At 34.4% G+C, this 16,858-nt stretch overlaps 1 protein-coding gene and 1 pseudogene across 1 annotated transcript; both read right to left on the bottom strand.

Moving 5' to 3' along the window:
* Nucleotides 1-8,420: 8,420 nt before the first annotated feature.
* LOC118612725 lies at nucleotides 8,421-8,539 on the bottom strand (annotated as a pseudogene).
* Nucleotides 8,540-11,133: 2,594 nt separating this feature from the next.
* LOC107516224 (40S ribosomal protein S3a-like) lies at nucleotides 11,134-16,482 on the bottom strand. The gene is made up of 3 exons (XM_036234396.1): nucleotides 16,388-16,482; nucleotides 11,647-11,865; nucleotides 11,134-11,398 (listed from the first exon to the last, which is right to left on the bottom strand). Exons 1-3 carry the CDS (start codon nucleotides 16,480-16,482, stop codon nucleotides 11,134-11,136), a joined length of 579 nt encoding a protein of 192 aa, XP_036090289.1.
* Nucleotides 16,483-16,858: the final 376 nt, after the last annotated feature.

Below are 16,858 nucleotides of genomic sequence, written 5' to 3'. Positions count from 1 at the left end.
GTACCTGGGCATCCCTGGTGTCTCTGTGTATCCTAATCTCTGCTTATAAAGAAACAAATCAAAATGGATTAGAGCCCACTCACAGGACCTCATTTTAACTTCATTACCTTTTTAAAAGCCCTAGCTGCAAATACAGTTACAGTCTAAGGTAGTCGGTGTTCGGGTTTCAGTATATGAATTTTGGGGACATAATTCTTTCTATATCAACCAGTAAGGTTGTGCTTTATAATATGTATGAGAGAATATTATATCTTGGATAATAAAGGTAAAATTTACAATAAGATAACTCATTTTATTTAGGTTATTTTTAATCTAAGTTAACTTTATGTTTTTATGTTAAAAAAAAAAAAAAAAACAGCAGTTATGCAAGGAAAGAAGAAAGGCAGTCCAGAAATAAAAAACTTGTATCATTGACCCGTTTTCTAAAATTTTAAACCTGAAAATGCTAGTGTCTCATCATTTACCTTCAGCTCAGTGGCAGAAATGTAAAGATTGTAGAAAATGATACGGGCTTTGGAATTTTCCACCTCCACCTGCGATATAAATTAAACTGTTAACCAAAAAACATACTTTAACATTACGTTTTTACAAACAAACAAACGAAGTGATCAATATTTGTCTTACCCCAGATATTTTCAGAGAACAAGCAAGTGACCCGAAAACTAGGGGGTGAGGAGTGGGGAGAAGAGTTGCTGTATAACTTTTATCGTATTTCTTTTCACACATTTTTCAATATGGCATTGCACAGATACTTTGTTGCCTGATACACAGCTTGACCTAACCCAGATCATGTATGAGGATGTTAGTATTTCAAAAGCACTTTGTCCTTTCAGATAATATATTGGAAAAGAAGCATAATTTTTAAAGGTCAGTCGCCTTTTGATCTGTTTTAGCCCAGATCCTGTATTTATCTGATCAATAGGCTGAACGTTATTAAAATGAGTTCATAGTTGAATGCTTCCTGTCTCCCTCACTGTTTTGATTATTCAAAAACATAAAATTATGGAAACACTTTTGAATTTCAGCTGAAAAAAATAGTTGCACATTTTCTCAAAATGAAAATATGTTGTTACAATTTAATATCTTTAAATTAATATAATTTGATGTTAATAGGAAAATATATAATCGCCCGCTATTATTATAGTATTTATTAGCTAGTAACTTAAATGTCAGTGAAACTGCTTCTTCATATCTTTCTAAATGTTTATTGAGTTATCATTTTTAAGTGCTGCATTCATTATTCGTAAAATTATCTTTATAAAAACCTGATCCTCTAAATATTTTAATGGATTTTATATGACTTCACCAATTCTCATAAAACTATAGTAAAAATTATTATTGCCTGTCTTAATAAAACATATTGTGGTGGAATTATCTACTTAGCTATAAAGTATCCATAAGAGTAATGAGTCTTTTGGGGAAACTAATATGGTCTCTGCAGTCTTCATTGATTGTTCTAAGATAGTTTAAGACAAAGTTCCAATATTTTGTAGGAATTCAATTTTGTAATTTTGGAAGTGTGATTTATATACAACTTTAACGCATATTCGTGATTAATAATGAACATTTTGTTATCATCATTATCACCAATTCATTATATAAGAGAATACTAAAGTCATGTATATAAATAGTTGATATTGTTTGTTAGAAATATTATTTTAGGAGAAAAATTATTATGTTTATTTAGATAAAGGCAAACATCTATAAATAAATGCAGTCTCACTTTTTTCTTCTGTCTTGTTCTCATTACCTTTGTTTCCTTACTGTGTCAGATTTTATTTTCCGTTATTTTCCCAATTTCAGTTTGTTTTTCCTCACAGACTCTGTTTTCCTCAGAGAAAATATGTTATCTTGGCATATTTCCCCTGTGTCTCCAGCAGGTTTTCTTGCTGTCTTCAGGGGAAGCTGGGTTTTTCCCCTGGGCTCCCACTTTTCATTACATTTTGCCAAGATATTCTTTACTTTCCTTCCTTCCTTCCTTCCTTCCTTCCTTCCTTCCTTCCTTCCTTCCTTCCTTCCTTCCTTCCTTCCTTCCTTCCTTCCTTCCTTCCTTCCTTCCTTCCCTCCCTCCCTCCCTTCTTCCTTCCCTCCCTCTCTCCCTCCCTCCTCTTCTTTCTTTTTTCATTTCTTTCTTTCTCTCTTTCTCTTTCTCTCTCTCTCCGGAGAGAACGTTTTTAACCTATTTTCCTTTGTTTAACTCTTAACTATGAACCACATATTTTTAGCCATGTCGAAATACACAAATAAGAATATCATCTTGAGAATCATAGACAGTTGAGTTTCAGTATTTTACATCAACATTTGACATAGTACTTGTTGCCTCCTTGGAGAATTCTTCATCAGTTTAAGATGATGGCATCTTCCCTTGTGCTTCTATCATATTCTAGAGATTCTTGAGAGAACGTACAAACATAATTTTTCACTTGCTTCTCTGTGTATGTGTTTCTGTTGGCCTGTTTGAAAATGCACTCATATCTCAACTCAGGCCATACAAATCCAATACACAGAATAGAAGAAGTACTCACATCATTAGGCGAAGGTGTTATAATTTGATTCTGTCACTTTAGGACATGAACAAGATTCATAAGGGAGCAAAGAAAGAGTACCTATTCAAATGCTTTCTGAATGGGGTCCTTTTAGTTGCAAGCAACAGTTCCAACAAGTCATTTTCAGCAAAATTAAATGGTAAGATCACATTAATGAAAATGTAAAAGCCCAGGTTGGAAGTTTGTCAGAAACCAAACAGCTTCACAGAACTAGAAAGCAGGAAGTATAGGAGCCTGCCTCCTAAAGCCAAAGACCACTTTGCACATTTTAAGGTTATTGTCACTTCACAGAAGATTTATACTCTAGGGGGAATCCTCCCACTTATCAAGCATGAGCAGTATGTGTGTCTTTTGTTTCTCAAAAGAGGGCAACTAAGACTAACAGCAAGACTAACATAAGAAAGATATTTCAGAAACAAATACCACTTTATTTTCTCCCTCCACTAGAGAAGAAAATCTTAAGTTGCTATTAGTTGCTTTCTTTAAATTGGGCTTCTCTGAACATAAACCCTCACTTTTCTCATTGCAGTTCATTTTTAGTATTTAACAAAGTGAGTAGTTTATGGCATATTTAACCTTTAAGTTCTATTTCAATTTTAGAGACACCATCATTAGTTAGCTAATGTCCAATTCTGTAGGTCACATCATCATGATTACTGCTTGTACCTCCCTACCACTAAGATAATCACAACTACCTTATCTTTAACAATTAAATACTGCCTCTTGGCCCTTGCTACCCTGGGACAGATCATCCGATTTAAATTCAAGGAGTCAGATATTTAAATGGCAGAATTTTGTGCTATTATTTCTTATCTACAGACAAGAGCCAATACAGAGTTTTAAGAACGTTGGGACTCCTCTTACAGGCGTATTTACCATAGCCTTCATAAAGTAATAGTCTGTTGACTTTTCCAAGGGATATAGTTTGGAGGTTTTGAATGATAAATCTATGCTCACATCCAAATATCTAATCCCCTGGATGACATCTTTATGATATACCCAGGAATGTATAGCATTTATTGAACGTAGATTACCTTTGAGTCTAGGTTTCACTCATCACACTAAGCAAACCTTTTGAGCCATTCCCACTCAGCCTAGCTAACACAGTAAACTTAGAATGCCTTCCAGTGTGTCCCCGTTAATGACTGCAGCCTGATACAACATTGCAGTTCTTTCATTCTAACACAACGCTATTAGGATCTTTTCCAAAACATTTGCTGCACATTTCTATTGATGTACTTTGGCATCATCTTGCCATTTTTGGTGCACCTTGTGCCTTCTCATGGGTCACACTTTTTACCTTTCTCTCTGGGATACAGTGGTACCCGAGCCCAGTTGTAGGTCTGGAGGCAGCAGGAGGCTGTAGGAATAGGACCTGAAGATGTTCAGACAGCTACCTCAGGGAGGCAAGTACCAATGTTCCCCAACAAGGAGAGACAGCACTGCTCAACAAAGGAAAAAAAGGCTGGCTGGAGACAATCAGAAGGAATTTGGAGTTCAGTGTCTCCAGCCGCATGACATTCTGCCTATATGCCCCCATTCCAATTTCCAGAATCTCATTATTTTCCAATATGTCCTGTCTTTATAATAATAAACTCTTAAGAAGTTACAAACTCCTTGTATTGTGATTTGGTCATTCACAGGATCAGACTCCACGTTTGATTTTCACAGTAGTGGCTCTGCAGGAAATAGTGGTTATTTAGCATGATCATAGAAGCTTTCTCATTCCCTACTCAAGTTTTTAATCTCGGAGTTTGAAGCACTGAGTTTATGATTTTTTTTTTTACCCCCAAGTTCTGTAATGCATTTACTAGCAATAAATTAATTGCATTATATTCATTTCTTGAAGTGTTCTATGACAGCGATGATTTGTTTACCCAAAATTTTACTTTAAATAATTTATGAGCATACACCTACAATTAAATGAAGGACGAACACTTGAATTGAGAAGTTACATATCACTGCCACAATCACTTTCCTCTAACTTTACCTGTTGCATATTTAGTCACTCTGCTTCATAACTGGCACATTACTCGAACACAATATCTACACATTTTTATCATCATGGACATCTTTTGTTTATTAACCCTGAACTTTTTAAAGGCAAAAGTCAATTTCCAATTAATCTGTATCTAGCAGAGGAATCCTCATTGGTAAAGAGAATGTCCTACCAAAACAATAAACAAACAAAATTACAAATTCTCAGTTCTGTTGTTCACATATATTTACATACAGATCGCTTGACTCATTAGGATTTCATGGTTTGAAAAGAAAATAAACTGCTTGTAAATTATGATCTGAAGGAATTGTCACTTGACAACCTAACTCTACCTAGCCTGTGGAATTTGATAGAATTTTAAATCCTGAACTCCTTTTCCAGGATGATCATGTTGATTAGAGAACTTCCAAAACAAGTAACACGTTGAAAGCAATTTCACAAATATATCTAGGTAATAGTGATCCCACAACTCGTAAATACCTAGATGGTTATGAGTCAGTGATAACTGATTATGTCTTTCTATTTTTACTGATGAAAAAACTCAGTTTTATTTTCTTGTTCAGAGTACGACTAGTTAAAGGCTATGCTGACTTTATCACAAACATCCTTCATTGTTTTACACACACACATGACTAAAGAGGAGTTCGTGTTTAACTGATATGAAACTAATTTATTCAGTCATCTGAAATCAGGCAAATTATGTTTTAGAAGCCACGAATTGAAATGCTTAAAGTGTTCTGAGTTTATTTGCTTTACTATTTTTATAATTTATCCAAATGTTCTTTGTGTTACTTCATACCCCATTTGAGAATTGCCTTGGAAGTTAAGCTTTAGTCAGTTTCTGCAATTCAATTAATTAGTTATTAAACTGAATCATTGCTGCTTCCCTCAACGGATCACCAGATTTCCAAAAGCTGTCCAAACGGCTAAATGCGTTAATAAACCCTACATTTAAACACATTTTCCATATATAATTATGCTGCTTTATCAACTGTGTTCTTCCTAAACTGTAGAAATTTTCAGTTTATTCTCATAGTCATTACATTTCTGAACTTTAGAGCCTATATCACCTTACTGCTATTGGGGGTCCAATTCTGACCTTTTCAGTAGATATAATTTAAACAAAGGGAGCTATGGACAACAATCTTTAGTTACTTCTGCAACCGTACACAATTTGTGAAAATACACATTATTTTACTATTTAAGCATCGCCTTCTTTTGTTTTAGTAATATAGCGTAGGCTGCAGTTATTACCAATGAGCCACGTTGTTGTTTTGTTTCCATTTCCTTCCCCTTTCTTGTTTGCAAGAATAAAAAATGAAGTGTATTTTCTAAACCGTAACAAAGTAAGAAGACCGTAAGAGCAAAACATTAAAATATTAAAAAGTGAATGATTTCTGTGATCTAACTGTTCTATCTCCAAGCTGTGAGTAGAGACTGTGTTATTTAAGTACATAACCGGTAGGCACCCAACCTTTTGCTGCCATGTTCAAAAATATGCAGTTCAATATACAGAGGTACAGCTGGGAACACAGTCATCTGTCTGTCACTTGACTTATGTTTACTTTCAAGCCTCGAAATCAAATCATCTGAGATGTCACTGTTGTTGATATTTCCTCTTTTAAAGTATTTCTTTTTGTTGTTGTTGAAGATATATGTTTCTAAATACTTTTGAATTGGTCATACTTGCAAAAAGTCCTCTGAGAATTTCCTCAGTGTGTGCAGCATCCAGCACTTCTCAGTTGAAACTAGGACGGAATTGCATGGATTCTTGTTTGTTTTAAATTTTTATGCAAGCAGCCGGATGTTACAGAACGCTTTACATATAAATGAGTCCACTCCTAGTAAAAACCAGGAGTTCTGTCAGTCAAGGGGTGGGGTGAAAGGGAAATCTTTCAAATATGGCGGTTACTCTCCACTGAATTATATAATGTTATTGCAGAATGGGAAAGTAAATAGTAACAACCTGAATGGAAGCCAGTGGTAGGCAACAGAGTTATTTCTGACATTATCAGTGAATGGCAGTCAACATATTGGATAATGTCATGAATAAAATGTTGATGTAGACTGTTACTCATTTTCCAAGTGGCTCAAACAAGCTGTATGCAATTATTTTAGAAAGTTATCTCGTCGCATTTAAAAAATGATTTTGGAGGAAAAAAAAAAAGTAAAAGTAAGCTATTTAATTTTCTCAAATCCATAAATAAAGGTGAAGGAATATTCCAACCAAACGAATACATATAGTTTCTTATATTACTAAACGTATATCACTAATAGAAATTTGAAACACGAATAAGCAATAACCTGTTATTGAATTTATTGGTGACATAGGATAAAAAATGGTGAAATTCACTTGAAAATAAGAATTGATGTTGATGCATATTTAAATCATGAGTGGGTATTACAAAATTAATTAGTTTATATAGTTGAATAAATGTCATTAATTAAAAATAAAATTATGAAGACTTTCAAAGAAATTTTATCATTATACAAAGCAGAAAGCACCGATAAATGCTCTAGGAGATAATAAGCGACATTGGTACATTCTTTTTCATTTTAACCTAGAAAGGGGCTTCTATGGGAGGATTGCTATTTTAAGGATAGCAGAGAAAACCCTGAGCAAAGACCCGAGCATAAGATCCACAGAGAAAGGAACAAAGCCTGTTGAGTGAGTTGTGTATGCTATGTAAGGAGCTTTCAACCTTAACATACAATGGAGGGGAATCTGTTGACAAAAGCGTTTTTTGGGTCCCACTATCCATCTAGCCTAATTAGAAGACATTCTTTTTACATTTCATGTTGTTTTGTTTCCATTTCCTTCCTGCCCCCCCCCGCCCCCACTTATATGTTAGTCTCCAATTGACAAAGCCCTGATGTGTTGAGGAATGCAGGAAGATGGTAAATGGGAAGTAAAGTTACTGAGACAGAAGATGGAGTCTCATCACCGCACCTTTGCCATGAAAGCTGTCCAGGAGTCTGGATTGACTTCTTTGATACGTTACTGCTACTCTGCTGTACAAAAGGCCATCCATTAACTTGTTCACTGGTAGAAGCCCTGAGATAGGGCAGTGAAAATTACATGAAAATTCTTTAATCATTATTGCCAAACAGGGCCATGAATATAAATATGTAAAACATACTGCATTTCACCACTGATAATTGAATTCTACGATATTCCCACCATTAATAGTAAATCAGGAAAATCAAAAGCATGCTGATAAAACGGTAGTAATGTTCATTTTTTTACCCCATTAAATTGATCTACGTAATCTATTTTTTAGTTCCTCAAAACGCATAGCAGTAAAGTCTTTGCTTAGCAAAATGAGAGATGTGCCAGGGAGATGGAATTGATAAATCAATATCCCTGTTCTTAATACAGCAGCGTGCACTACGGGAGGCAGATGTGCTCAGCAGCTACAACACTTTGTAATCATTTTTATAAGAAGATAACAGGGCTATCAATTAGATAAAGAGTGATGAACGAGAGGGAGTGATGAGCCGGGGGGCAGGCTGGGGCCGTAGTATCCGGGTAAGTATCATGTCCAGGAGACTTTTAAGTGGAGTTTTGCAAAGTACATGTATCTAAGCAGTGTGGTGAGAAAAACCGGGGGTAAAGAATCTGAATTCGGGACCCTTTATTATATCACTACCAAAGGCCTTTTCAGAATTTTAACTAATTAGGTAGTTATCATAAGTAATAAATAACTATTCATAGTTGCTATGTGTTTTCACTAATGCTGAATTCTGATGGCTAAGAACCTCAGTTGTGTATGGGAAGTCAACTTTTTTTTTTTTTAGGGGCAAGGCAACCCTTGGTTTATCTCACAGATTGCAAGGACCTTGTCAGTTTATAATCCCTTATGTTTTATTTTTTATGCCTGCAGCACCTGGTCTTCCTAGGTGGTCTCCCATCCAAGTACTAACCAGGCCTGACCTTGCTTAGCTTCTGAGAACAGATGGGATCAACCTCGTTCAGGGTGTCATGGCCGTAGATGGGAGGCAACTTTTAAACCAGTAAGTGCAGTGTAGATTTATAACAATCATTGAATCGTTCTCAATAAAATCTGATTCAATTAAGCTAAATGTAGTGAAAATTGTGTTCTTTTAGATAAATATAGTCATCTATTAATATGATTTAAAAATAGAGGTATTCATAACTGATCAAAATCAAAATTATGTATAAACAATTGCAAATAATCTCCAAAAATCTGTGGTAGTTAGCGAATGTTTACTTTAGTGATAGATGCAGAGCTAGAAAAGATAAAAGATGTCCTGACACCATGAGATTACAGTTATAATGGAAAAATTATGGAAATTGTCTATTATAATAAAATATATGTTTTTTAGGTGCTACCAAGGATAACCACATTACTTGGAGAATATAGAATATGGGGGCCTAACTGACCCTGGGGAGGAGGGAATGCATGTTCCCAGAAATCTTTGTCAAGGTCACCATTCTTGCTATAGTATTTGGCCAAGAAGCTTACTAAGGAATAGACATGGGATAACAGAATCCCATATTGGCGTAGCATTTATGCGAAGTCTTTCAGGAAGAAGTAAGATTGAGGCTACTTAAGGATCTAATGAAGTCTGTTGTTTAAAAAAGGTTATAGATGTTAACCTAAAAATAAAAAGAGAGAGAGGCAATAAGCATTTATTTTAGATCAAAAAGAATTTCAATCTGGGGGCATAGATTTAGACAGAAACCCAAATTATGTCCCGGTTATGGGGTGAAGGCAAGGGGGTTTTATGAGAAAAGGGAAGTAAAAAAATTTCTACTGATGTTAAAAAGCTAGGTTACTCTTTAGCACTACATGGCTGGTTACGGATTCTAAAGACTGTCCGTAATAATCAGCCCTTAGCACCTCAGAATGAAAGAAAACCCGTTTTCACATCTATAAACTGAATTTTATTTTGAACGATTAATTTATTAATTATTAAATAACTTACACAATAAAAATATCATGTAAAATTAGCATCTCATGTCAAATTTCAGGCAAAAATAGATTTTTGCCATAACAGTAAATATTAAAACTGACTTCTTTTTCTTCATTAAGTATTAAATTTTCAATTTTAATATGGGGGATTTAAATTAAAAGTATAGGTTGAATTTAATTTTAATTACAAAGTGGTATTTTTGTGTCTCTTCTTGTAATGTTTATTGATTTTTAGACTATAGAATTGCTGTCTTGTAACAGAAGCAGTTTTAACAGCCATCACTGCAAATAATACACTCAATATCTTGAAAACATGTTTTTGAGATAAATTGAGCCCTGAGTATTCTATACTTTTCGAGTTCTATTTATGCATTTGAATCTCAGAAGATATTCTTTTCTGAAATTATTAACAGATTACATTTTAGCATTTTTAAAGTCTATTAATTTCTTTTTCAACCATTAATTTCATAAAACTAGCTTACCTCAGAAAGAATACGAGCTTAGCTAGGCACTTTCAAAACTCTAGAAAACTGAATAACAGTAGGTACTTTTAACAAGAAAAAAAATATACTAGGCTACCTCAAATAAAGGCAAGATAGAGCATTAATATAGTCAAAAGGTCATTTAGCCTTCAGAGTAGTTATTATTCAGTCTTTGATTTATAAGAAAAATTGTTCTTTGGACAGATTAGAAATTCAAAGCTCATTAGGACCAATTTTACTCATCTACCTTTTATTTGTTACTTTAAGTTAAATTTCTCACTTGTAAATTAAATGTTAAGTTGGTCCACATTGTACTTTTCTAGTTTTGCCCCATATCATCTAATAATATTTAAAGAAAGGAAGTTATGGCATAAAAAAAATTACTTTTCAGCATGAGTATGTCCTAGATATTTAACGGTAAGCAGCTTTTACTTGGAGACCTGAACATTTTAAAGTGAAATGCAGGATAAATTGCATGAAGGTCTAAAGGATCACTCACTATTGTTGGTAAAATAGGCGTGGATAGAATTCTACAAAATCTTATGTCCTTTTAAAATTATTTCATAAACTAATACCACTTATTTATTGTTCAGTATTATCGAATGTAAAACAAAACTTTTATATTTTGATGGATTTATTTACCTTAAAAATTACCTATTTCATTAAAAAATGTAAAAAGTTACTATAAAACAGAATACTGAACTCTAAAATAGAGACTAAATAGACACAAAATAAAATAATAGACACAAAGATCTTTCTAATTTTATTAAATTTATTGGGGTGACAATGGTTAATAAGATTATATGTTTCAAGTATACAATTTTATAATCCATCATCTGTATATTGCATTGTGGGCTCACCACCCAAAGTCAAGTTTCCTTCTGTCATTATATATTTGAACCCTTTTTACCCTCTTCAGCCTCTTTGATATATTAGTTTTGATGCACTAAAATATCCATCCTATTAAATGTATAGATAATTCAAACAATAGTTTTTATTTAAATGTATTTAAATTTTATAATTTAACATAGCAAAATTATGTATCTATTTTTTAAATTTTTGTATTTTTTATTTTCATTTTTTTAGATAGCATGAATAGGTTTTATTTGTCACCATTAAAATTCTGAATTTTAAATAGGTTCTTGGAGCAACCGCTCATATCCACCAGCTCATTCAACTTTAACACTGGTCCCATCCACAATAGATTTTCCAGAATTGCTACCTTCACCGTGAAGCCCCATGAGCTTTCCCAGTTCAGTCTTGGGCTTCTTTAGCATTTTGACTTTTCCAACAAAGCCATCATGGAGCAGATGAATAGGTGGGCAGGCCTTTTCTGTGTCTTTTTCAGTGCTATCCACAATCAGTGTGTTGGCCACCCCTTTCCAGTCGTTTGTCTGCTCCTCTCGGGTTCTGATTTCCATCACCTTCTTCTGGGCTTGGTGGGCCTGTTGATCCTGAGCATAAGAGGCCTTTAGAATCTGATTGTTGTGTTTTACAGTAAAACTAATGCAGACAAAGCAAATAACCACTGGTAGCCTTGGCATCAGCATGAGCTTCCATCACGATCTACCATTTTTTGATCATGGGACGGACACATCTTGTCATGGGGATGATCCATGCCATGGAAATTAGTCAGGCAGTTTTTGCCAAGAACATCCTGAATAATTAGCTTGAGTTTTCAAAATCCAACTCCATCATACTGCAGATCAGCTAAACTCACTTCAGGAACACATCCCTTGAGACCATCACGTGTTAATTTGGTTCCTTGATTTCTAGGTACTAGTTTTTTTTTGTTTTGTTTTTTCACATTTCTTATTTTGAATATAGCTGGTGCTTTCACAGCATACCAAAGTTTCTGAGACTGAGGGTTCAACACTTTCTTCTTGGCTCTCTTTTGCCACCTTTCATAGGCCCAAAAATTATTTTAAAAAATAAATTAAAAAATTACATTGTTCTGAGACATAATTCTGTTTTATTCAATTAAATGATTAATTTATTTTATCATAGTGGAAATTTAAAGATATATAAGCAGTAATATTGATATCCTGCATTAGAAGATGGTAATGAACTTTTTATGTACACAGCCCTTCTTATTTTATTTTGGAGTCATTCTTCTCTAATTCTGAACAAGATACACAATATTGATCAATTTAAAATTTTCAGTTTATTTAGGATTATGTATTTCTCCATAATATTTAGAGATACATATTTGTGATGTGTATGTGTTTATACATGGGCATTTATGGTGTAAACATATATATGTACCTTGATGTTAGCATATATATATGTGTATACCTTGATATAAATGTTTATGTGTGTAAACACATATGCATATACATATATGTATAGAAGGATATAGGCTGTAGTATTTTTCAATGTATACTATATGGAATTAATATTTCTAGTTCCTTCCAACATATATTATTTGCAATTGATATTTATAGTTTCTAATACATGAAAACAAACATTAAACATATGTTAAATATGTAATATATTGATAAATAATTTCAAAGACATTTATAATGATTTTTGATATATGTTCAAATTTTAGATCCTCGTATGCTTTGTTAATTTTCTATTAAAGAATAACAAATCACTACAAACTCAGCATTTAAAACAACACACATTGATGTCACTGTTTCTGAAGGGAAGGAAATGGCATGGGTTAGCTGGGTCCTTTGCTCTAAGTCTTACCAGACGTGCACCACCAAAGTGCTGGCTGGGGCTATGGTCTTATCTAATGTTTGTGCTCCGCACGCTCATTTAGTTGTTGACAAATTTCATTCCCTCGCAGTTGTGGGAATGAAATCTCTTTCTTTAGAGTGTCTGCTGGGGGTCACGCTCAGCTCCTAGACCTTGCCTCTCAACTCTCTCACAACCTAGCAGCTTTCTTCTTCAAAAGCAGGAGAATCTCTCTCGTGTCTGCTGTGATGGACAGTCCTTATGACATACTCACGCAGTGACTACCCTGTCATTTTAGCCATGAAAAGTAATAATCACAGGAGCCGCTATTGCATTGTAGTCACAGATGTCCTTCATACTCCAAAAGAGAATGTCGTGCAGAGAACACATTCAGGAGGACAGGGGTCCCAGAGGCCACCTTGGAAGTCAACTTATTTATGTAGCTGGAGATGGGTCTCTTTGCATAAGGCCGAGGAAAATGGCTATCTAGGTTAATGAGATAATCTTTGAAAACCTCCCTGAAACCATTTTATTGATACCATTTTGCACTGTATTTCACTATATTATTGTGTATTGATTTATTAATCAGCTACATGAAAGAAAATGAGTGGTAGTGTGGGAATTTGGGCTACATGAAGTTGTCCCTTTTTTCATGGGTTCTACGGAGCAGTCAAATGAATTAAAGAGGATAAATGAATAGGGTTATTTTTCCTCGCTTCTGTACAAATGAAAATGCTTTCCAAAATTCCTGTGGCAGATTCTGACTGTGTCTTTTTTTTAAGCCCTGTGCAATGGAATAGATTTAAAATTCTTTTGTGGCATCAAATCCCAGCTGCCTGAAACCACCTGCCTTTATAGAAGGAGAGAGCTTAGGTGATTGAGAGGATACCTGGAAGGAATGTTTTGTTATGAAAATGCCAATAATTTCAATGTGAAATGATCCAAAGCTATCAACCCAATGGTAATATAGTATGTATGGAAGAATTTTAAAAAGATAACTAGAAACTGGTTATTAATATGTATGCATTATTAATTCATAGTATTCTAAGTATAAAGCATAACACTTTTCAATTTTGCATTACTCCTTTTTAAGGGGATGCCAATTATAGCTTTATTATGCCTAAAATTGATTAAAATTATGCTACTGTCAAAATAAGCCGAGTTCATTAAGAAAATGCGATATAATTAAATATAAGATAATATGTTAAAATCACCAGACCTAGCAAACATAAAGATTATTGCTGCTATTTCTAGTTATAGAATGCCATTTTTTTTTAAACTAATGTTCTGATTCAGTAAGAGATAACTAGAGAACATCAAAAGTATTTGAGGCATCAGTGTCAAAAAATACGGGACATATTCAACAGGTTAGTAAAAGGTAAAAGTTGCATGAAAATTTATAGTTTTTAAAAGCTAAATTAATCCAGTAATCCAAAAATCCACTTGTTCTCTCTGTCCATTTATTTGTGAACCATGATGGCAGGTAATGTAAATAAAAGACAAAAGAAAAATTTGAGAAAATATAATGTATTTACATACATATACTTAGAATTAAGGAGAATTAGAGCAGTATACACATAATTTTCGCTAAAGTAGCAAAAGTTTATTTTGAACATCTCTGCATATTTTGATATATTACATCCCTCATAAACAGAATATTGTTTATTATTCTATTCCTCAGACAGTGTTGTGTTATACATGATCAAAAAGTATCTCATTAAAGAGTGACAGTACTTTGCATTAGTTGTACTCAAAGCCTCCTTGGGCATTATACCAAAGAAAAGCAAGTGACAGTTGGTGTCAACACTAAACTGCTTAGGGCAAACTATTTTCTCAAAACCTATGTAATTTAATTGAAATGCAATATTTCATGAATATTAGAAAAGTAGGCTTTATTAAAAATGGCAAGGAAAAGTGAATGCATGACTGTTTAGAGTAACAAGCAATACAAATTTATTCATTCAATACATCACTGAATTATTTAAAACTCAGCCTAAACACAAGGTCATGGAATAATTTGGGCAAGTAGGCATTTTGCATGATGAATTTCCATAATTCTTCTGCATCTATAAAGTTAATCACAACTTTGGCATAGGGACCTTTTCCTTATAGTCAGAGAGCCAGATAAAACTTCAATTTAAAATTAAAGCCAAACCAAACTATTAACACTTGACATAGGAAAAAAGAAAAAGTATCTTTGCATAAAGAGAAAACATGTTAACTAGTAACTTCATAGAAAAAAATCTATGTATATATGTATGAAGTGAAAGAATGTTAATTAGTAACTTTAAGACCTACAAACAAAAAAAATTTAAATCCCTTTAATTCTAAATTTTGATTTTACTCCAAAGTAAAAATGATACATAGAATAAATATTAAATTCTCATTCACAAACTTTCATACAAAAGACTTAAAGCAAACCTGTTACTTAAGTCACTGAAGTAATAATTTGTTCATCATTGTCGCAGTATTTTTGACTTGTAGCATTTCCTTGCGATTCTTTCTTGGCATATCTTTCTCTCTGGTTTTATTACCCATCTGTTCTTGAACAGAGTTCACTTTTTCCATTAGAGCCTTCAGATATTAATCATATATGTTCTAAATTTCTCATATGATAATTCCAACATCTCTGTCATATCTGTATCAAGTTCTGTTCTTAACTCTTTCTCTTGAAAATGAGTTGTCTCTTAGTGCATCTTGTAAATTTTTAAGAGCGCAGTTTGATGCACTGGATAAAGGAGGCTGGGGTACTTAGGCCCTTAGTGTGAAATTTTATGTTTATCTGGCAAGAAGTGAAGCTGTGTTTCCTGTTTGTTGTAGCTGTAGATGTTAGAGGCTAAAATGTCATCTTGTGTCCTTGTTTTTGTCTCTCTGTTGTATCTGGGTTTGCCTCTAGATTTCTTCTAAAATAGGACTTGAAATGGGCAGTATTTCAGCTGTGTGCTCCTGTGAGGACACAGAAGCGCCGTCCAGGTGGCCATCGGGTGTGGAGGAGGGAAAGCATATGATAATCCTATGATTAGACTCAGTCTTTCAGTGAGCTCCTTCCCCTCAGCCGTCTGTGACCTGCAGAAATACTTCTGAGCCCTGAGCTGTCCACTTTAGGTGAGACAGAAAAACTAGATAAGGCTGGAGTTGGGTACTTCCCTTTCCCCAGGTTCTCTAGGCTCTGATAAACTAGTTTCTCTTGAGAACAGGCCTTGTTAAGAAGAAAAAGAAATGCTCCAGGCTTACTTCGAAATGGTTACTTTCCTCCTCTGTGCTGGAAATAAGAGGATTTTTTCCTCCAGTTTTCACCGTAAGAACATGGCAGGCCTTCTGGAGGGAAACCTCACAAAACTATGGAGATCCCCTAAGACCGAGTGTCCCCTGGAATTTTTGTCTCTCAAACTTGTCACACTAGACTTCTAGCAAGTCTAGCTTAGCTCTTCATTCCCTGTACTGGTTTCCATGGAAATTTCTGTTCCTGGTAAACTGTCATTTCCTGTATCTGCCTATGCCGTTCTCCAATTTGAAAAGCATCGATTTGCGCTGTTACCCCAACTGCTAATGGATCTAAGAAGAGTTGATTTTCAGTTTGTTGAGTTTTTTTTGTTGTGTGAATGGGAGTGATGACCTTTAAGTTCCCTACATGTTGTACTGAAGACCATCAGAAATGCTTTTTGACACCTGTTCTCCTCCTCCTAGGTGAGACAGTGGTGCTAGAAGGGATGGGAGTCGGTTAACTGTCCTTCCACCAACTCAGGTAAGATTCCGCTGAAGTAGTCACCCTGAGTGTTGGCATCTGTTGGAACATGTTCCAGGAGTGTTTCAAAACGGTTGCTTTTGCTCCCCATTCTGATGGAAGTGTGTTGAAGTCTCCATCCATCTCTCCCTGCTGGTCTATCAGTTTTTGCCTCACATATTTCAATGCTCTGTTAATTCACATATGTCAAAAATAGTTATACCTGCTTGGGAAATTGACCTTCTTTATACCGTCATCATGTAACGCCTTCTTTATCCCTGATAACTTTCCTTACTTTGATGTCTGTTCCGTCTGAACTTAATATAGCCGTCCCTGCTTTCTTGTGATCAGTGTTAGCGTGGTGTATTTTTCTACAACCATTTACTTTCAATCTTTATTTGTCTTCATGCTTAAAACGGGTTTCTTTCAGATGATATATAACTGGATCTTCATTTTTGATCCACTTTCACAGTCTCTGTCTTTTTATT

Source organism: Rousettus aegyptiacus, unplaced genomic scaffold, assembly GCF_014176215.1.
Source record: "Rousettus aegyptiacus isolate mRouAeg1 unplaced genomic scaffold, mRouAeg1.p scaffold_m13_p_16, whole genome shotgun sequence".
In the NCBI taxonomy this organism is placed as follows: Eukaryota; Metazoa; Chordata; class Mammalia; order Chiroptera; family Pteropodidae; genus Rousettus; species Rousettus aegyptiacus.
This window is presented reverse-complemented; position numbering and strand designations above follow the sequence as displayed.